A 6,569-nucleotide genomic window follows, 5' to 3' on the forward strand; every position below is an offset into this window, starting at 1 on the left:
AAGACTCCTAAACCTAAAAGGAATCCAAAGTGGGAAATTTTTAAAATAAATATTAGGAAAATAGTGTAAATGACAATTTTATCTATTGTAGAGTCTTTTAATGAAGGGCAAAAAGTTCAATCAATATTTCTAAGGCCCTTCGTGCTTTTAATATAATACTAGTCTCTATGAACGTGTCTCGCACGTTAATAATAGCACGTAGATGTTCATGCGATCAACATTAGCTATGTTATTTTCCTGCTTCTTCCACAATTGTATATTCATTTGTGAGTAAAGTGTCGGCCATATTTCATAACCAATTACTTAATACCATAGAGAACGAATAATTCATTTATAATCTATTTTAAGTAATAATTCAATTTTAAAATGGCATAACAGCTATTGACTGCTAGTTTAGAGTCTTTTTCTTTTTTATTTATTTCACTTTCTTTATTGAAGGTATAAAAAGTTTTAGTTTCTCTTTTAATATAGTCTCTACTGCTTCATATAATTTTAGTTTATCTAAATAAATTATAAAATTACTTTTATTCAAATAATTCTCTCAATCGAACTCAAAATGACATCTTTCATCTTTTAGCGGGGAAAGACGAAGTTAGAGGATGAAGTTGTATTCGGTGTCACATTTAATTAGCTCATCATAATTCCTTTTTATCGTTCTTTATTTTTAATTAAACAGCTAACTTAATAAATTGATTAAAACTTTAAAAAATACTTATTAGAATTTTTTATTGTATCTAAACAGTTTAATTGACCTTGTTCAAGGTAACCTCTAATAGTCAAAACGTAGCAGTCAATAGCTTTCACAACCGTAATCTTAAAACATTAACAATACTATCCAATATAGAGTAATCTTTTCTAAAAAATATTTTATTTTTCAGAAGTATAAAAGCCGATTAATATTTTAAGGATATTTTGGTCAACCAAAATAATACAATAAAAAAAAAAGACATGAAAAAGGAAAACTTTGGCCAATTTGGTCTTAGCAATTACCACTACCAGTTATGTCCTCTTCAATATTTACATCAGTATCCCAACCTTTCGTCTCTGCGTAATCTGCTAGTGATGGTAAAGAGAAAATAATAGTACAACAATTTTATAGCTAAAATATATTGAATCCAAATCAAAAGCAACTCTTAAAATTGCATATTGAGTCCCAGGAACACTCCCTATAAAAATCAAAGTGATATCTTAAAAAACAACACAATAACCATTAGAAATAAAGAAAGATTAAAAAATACAAATTTTAAAATAAGAAAAAGCAAAGAAAATCAGTTTCGGATGAAATCTAATAAAAACTAAGTATAATCAACTTACAATGAAAAGCCTATGCAGGCACAATTATCAATATATCAAACTGTTTTTGCTTTTAACATGTTGTCTTAGTTTTTCCACTTCCATTGGATGGGAGTCCTGCTGCTAGTCAAGAATATGAAGTTAGATCCGTACAATCCTCTTTTCTGGAGCAAAACTCGTTGTATATTTTTCAGTGGCTCTTACCATGTGTTTGGTGTATTAACTTACAGTAATTTTTTCCTAACCATTTTGAAACTTGGCGGCTACACGAGTTCTATTATCACACAGACTTATTGGCCTTGTGTAGTTCATTACTAACGTGATTTAGGTTTAAGAAGTGTGTCCAAAAGAAATAGGATTAGAGCTTAGTAAGGGTATAAAATTCGTTCAAATATGTTAAGGCTATTTTGGTCAACCAACATTTATATTCATGCTTTTAAAATAATATAGATTGATAGATAATATGATCATGCTTATATTAAAGTATGACAAAAACTCAATCTTATTACGGTTTTGATGTACTTAGCATATCAGGAGGCTCGTTCCAAGCAAGATATACTAACTTCTTAACGATTAGGATGAACATAATTTTGTTCTCACCTTCAATTTAACTAGTATGAAAGTATTTCATTCGTCATGATCTGCATTGTTTCTCAGTTCCTTTACATTACTTCCCAAATCTACCTTAATCGTGTCACATACACTTTTATCTTTTAATTATAGTTAATTAATATGTATTTTACTTCATTAAATTGCTGAATCATAATAATTTGATATGGTTTGGCCTGGCCATAGGTCAGGGACGTGTGCGCTAAACACTACTGTGTAGAAAATTTTGCAAAGAAAAGTTACACGGAAAGCATTTTTTATGTTATATATACTCGTTTTACTTTAGAGTTCGACTAGCTAATTCATGACTTGTTGAAAAGCAAAAAGAATATCTTTGCTTGCTAGCTAGAAAGAGAACGTATTCATTTGATTATATTTGAGTTGTCGAAACTCGGAAAGCACACAATATTAATTGGAGTTGTACTATGAAATTATATTTTGTTTTTATAGGACTAAATTATATTTCTTTATTTAACTAATGGAACTTGGTTGAATCTCTAATTTGATATTGAAAGACAACGCAGTCTTATCTATAAAGGTGTGGTGAAGTGGTAACTCGTAAGTACATTTCCATCATCAATCAGAGTTTTCTGGTTTAAATTCTAAGAGTTAGAGTCGCCTTTGATAGAAAGCTCTTTACCACCCAAAGTGAGGCTTCCCAACGTGAATCTGGATTAGCCAGGTATAAAGTGGGTACCGAACACTGGGTGAAAATTTTATTAACACAAATAAGAGTAGTCGTAATTTTTATTTTTTTTAAATTGATAATAAGAGTAGTCATGATTTGGAGCTACATACTTTTTTTTATTTATTAGAGTACTAATTAATTAAAATGTGTTGATTTGATTATTCATTTGTTTGAAGGTATATATGATATGTAGTCTAACTAAAAACATATTTGTAATTATAATAATACTTTTCTTTTTAATGTTTGGGGTTGTAATTGATTGTATGTTACGTATTATACTTTTATAATATTGTATTAATTATTACACTACAAGAAAGTATAGAAATCGCAACAAAAAATTTTATATTTGGCAACAACTTAATTTTATTGTTGCCAAAGAATTTAATTTTGTTGTCATAGTATTGATTATTGTTACAAAAAGTACTTTTGGCAACAAAAAAAAATGTTAAAAAAAAAAAAATTGTTGCCAAATATAATTTTTCTTGTAGTGTTATAATAATGTTACAAGTACACTCAGATATGTATGTTAGCTTTTAGCACATCCAATCCCTTGCCATTTATAAAGATAATATAAATATGAAAAATTAAGATTATAAGTTTATGATCAAGCATTAATTTATACGGGAAATTAGTAGTAGTTGTTGTTAAAAAGTCATGAGAAGTTGAAAACTAAGATGACTACGTGCCTGGCTGCATCATTAGACAGACGACCTACAAGTACTAAGTTCAAACCTAACGAACAATACGGATGATATTAGGATTTTTACTCACTATATTCCATTTCTATGCTGATAAAGACAGAAAAAAGAAATGCAGTATATATCAGAATTTGTGTGCATTGGATCCTTCACCAAGGCTCTACATTTTTTTATTGAATTTCCATATGATTGATGTTCGATGTTTGATATTTGATATTTGTTCTGAGACCAAACAAATTTGAGTTTATGCCGGTAAAATTTCATTACTAAAGGCAATTCTAATTCAGAAAATTTATGAAGAAATGAAAAAAATACTTCTTCTAATGTTCGGCTAAATTATCCAAAACTAAGTTCCACGTTGCTCATCACCACGATCAACGGGTGTTCCCCTCGAACTAAGTTACGTGTGACTCATTATCACAATCCACGGGTCAATTTTCAAGATTTACTGTGTGTCACCCACATAGTCTAAGTATTTATGGCAGCCAAAGCCCACAACTAGCTTCTGTTTTGTTTGTGTGCGTCTTTAAGCTCGCACGGGGAAGTAAATTGAGTCTCATGCCATCATATGCCTTTGTCAAACTAGTCGCGCTGAACCTGGGCTCTAATACCAATTGTTGGGCTTAATCAGCCCGAAGATACTTTTATCATGGTGTGATATTGTTCGCTTTAGGCTAAGCCTGCAATTTTTCGTCAAAATGCCCATTAAGAGATCTTACACCTTGTATGGAGCTGCCCAATCTTTTCAGCTACCAAAATGAAATCTTTACCCAACATAAATACTATAAACTGATTATACATTTCTATAAACCGGTGACAACTATAAACTACTACGGCTAGACACGGTAAATTTCTGAGCCCTACTGGCTACAAATATTAAATTAAGATTCCATTTTTAGTCCTGATCCACCAATAGTGATCTCGTTCTCTTTATTTGTCAAAGCAACCATATAATTTCTCTCTTCTTCTCCACCACTCTCCGAAACCCTTATCCTCTTACCTGACTCAACTCAAGTGCTGATCTTGACGTTCATGTCAACAACGAATTCAGATTCTTCTTAAGTGCATTATTTTTCTTCTGCCATCAGCTTTTAATTATGTCAAATTCGGGCCTTTTCCAAGTGAAGGAAGATGAGAAAAAGATTAAATCCAGTGATGACATACAACTGCCCACGTCAACAAATCCAGATATTTGTACATATAATGTTGCACCAGGTGAAGATCGTACCGTTGACCGAAAACAAGATGAAAATAACCCAAATGATGATGATGATGCTGCTATCATGAACAAAAAATTATTTGAGGAAGATTGTTCAGAGGATCCGGATAAAGGAAGGTCATGTTTGGGACAATACGATAAAATTGAAACGATACAGAGAAGATCAACACAGCCCCAACGCGAGCACGATGACACGCACAAATCGATAAATAACACCAACGATGATGGTGACGACAGTGATGGATTTACAACGCCAACTTCTTCGGATCACAAAATCCCATTGATGACAACGTGCCCACCTGCACCCAAAAAAAGTACTAAAAGAAAATTATCAGCTTCACCAAGCATACATCCAACCCTCCACGTTGACTTTGAATCCACTGTTGATGAGGAGAAAGATTTGGGAATCAATAAAGTAAGAAAACTTGATCACCAAGAATGAACTGCATTTCCTATAGCTACTAAAGGTGAGAACTAATATTCATCCTATACAGTAATCCATCATTAGCTAATTACACTTATCTTTATATTCTATGGACTTATGTTACATAAGATGATAGTGTAAAGATTTTCTACACTATTAGTGTAATAATTTAACATGTAATAGCATATATTTTACCAATTAACATTTACATGTAATTGCTCTATAAGTGATTGTATAAAAAATTTACACTGTCATCTCCTTTGTTGATGAGATCTAGGAGTACTCCATATCTTTTAATTTCTGGATTTTCCACTTTTGAAGATTCTAGGTGAATTGTGATGCATATTATTCCCAGAACTTGTGTATTCTAAGGACACGCAACGGGGACAGCCCCAAAAAATTGTTGCTCCCAAACACACACGCAAGTATACGCGGTCGTACAAGTAATATAGACTTTTATAAGTCTAGATATCGATCCTACAGAGACTTAGAATAAAGCTATTCAAGAAAATAAAAATCAAAGTGTTTGTTGTAACTAAACTAAAACTGAAAAGTAAACAATTTGTGATGGGTGTTTTTGTGACTGGGACTATTTAGACAAAGATTGTAAGATTTATCAGATGATGGAGAGTTCCAGGGTCATGGCTTTCGACAATCCAGTTGATCTTCTGACAATTCTACCGATCTTATTTCCTGGGTTACTAGTTGACGGGTTAATTATAATTTTATGAGTATCTTCCGAGTTGCTCACAAGCCTGTAGATGCTACTATAACGCCTATATTCCTATGGTCGCCACAGGTAACAAGAACGCATTTACTTCTCCATATTCAACTAAGCAAGGCTAAAGGGTATATTCCTATCCTCATTAGCAAAATGATTATATCGAACAAGCCTTATTTATTCTTATTACGCATGCAAATTTCCTATCCCTAGTTCAAACGTCACAAATAGTGTTCAACTATTGGCCAGCTAATTAAACAATTAAGATCAAGAATAAATAAGCAACCAAAAATATGGAAAATCAATAGATAATAATTGTCGTCAAACCAACTATCATGTCTTTCGCCACAACCCCAGAATTAAGAAGTTTAGCTACTCATGATTCTCAATGAACAACAAGAATTCATGAAGAAACTAGGGTTGAAAAGGATGAAAATAAAATAAAATCGAGAGAGAAAGTAATATGATGGCTTACAAGTCTTGGAATAATCCTAGCACGTCATGAATAAAGAACAAAACATCTATTTATAGTTTAGGGTTATTAATCAAATAAAAGGGTCCTAATCCTAATTAAAATCGGATAAAACTGGGCCTTCCCGCGTTGGCCACGCATCGCGGGTCCAACGCGGGGTCTTCAGTGATTTTGGCCCTCAATTGTGTTGAGCCCGCGACGCGGGTGTGACACGGATTGTCAAAGATTCTGCAGCTTGGCTTTCCCGTCATGGCCCCGCGACGCTGGCCTAACGCCTGAGTGTCACCTCGCGTTGCATCCGCGATGCGGGGCTGGCACAATTGCTTTCAATTCTTTCCAGAAATTCTTCTAAGTATCGCACGCTCCTCTCGTTTACTCGTGCACAAGATCACCTCCAGAATCAACCAAAACTGTTCAGCTTCCCATTGTTTGTCCTCATCGTACC

The 6,569-nt window shown here is 33.0% G+C and overlaps 1 protein-coding gene and 1 non-coding gene across 2 annotated transcripts; both read left to right on the plus strand.

The window, feature by feature from the left end:
• The first annotated feature begins 4,338 nt into the window (after positions 1 to 4,338).
• On the plus strand, positions 4,339 to 5,301 carry LOC132050943 (uncharacterized). Its single transcript, XM_059442268.1, has one exon. The coding sequence runs from the start codon at positions 4,386 to 4,388 to the stop codon at positions 4,947 to 4,949; it is 564 nt and encodes a 187-aa protein (XP_059298251.1). The 5' UTR covers positions 4,339 to 4,385; the 3' UTR covers positions 4,950 to 5,301.
• LOC132051290 (U6 spliceosomal RNA) lies at positions 4,624 to 4,731 on the plus strand. Its single transcript, XR_009413665.1, has one exon. It is a non-coding gene; the product is annotated as a U6 spliceosomal RNA (small nuclear RNA).
• Positions 5,302 to 6,569: the final 1,268 nt, after the last annotated feature.

Source organism: Lycium ferocissimum, chromosome 3 (assembly GCF_029784015.1).
Source record: "Lycium ferocissimum isolate CSIRO_LF1 chromosome 3, AGI_CSIRO_Lferr_CH_V1, whole genome shotgun sequence".
In the NCBI taxonomy this organism is placed as follows: domain Eukaryota; kingdom Viridiplantae; phylum Streptophyta; class Magnoliopsida; order Solanales; family Solanaceae; genus Lycium; species Lycium ferocissimum.

Coding starts and splice junctions, on each gene's coding strand:
- LOC132050943 (XM_059442268.1), top strand. CDS start 4,386: ATGTCAAATTCGGGCCTTTTCCAAGTGAAGGAAGATGAGAAAAAGATT.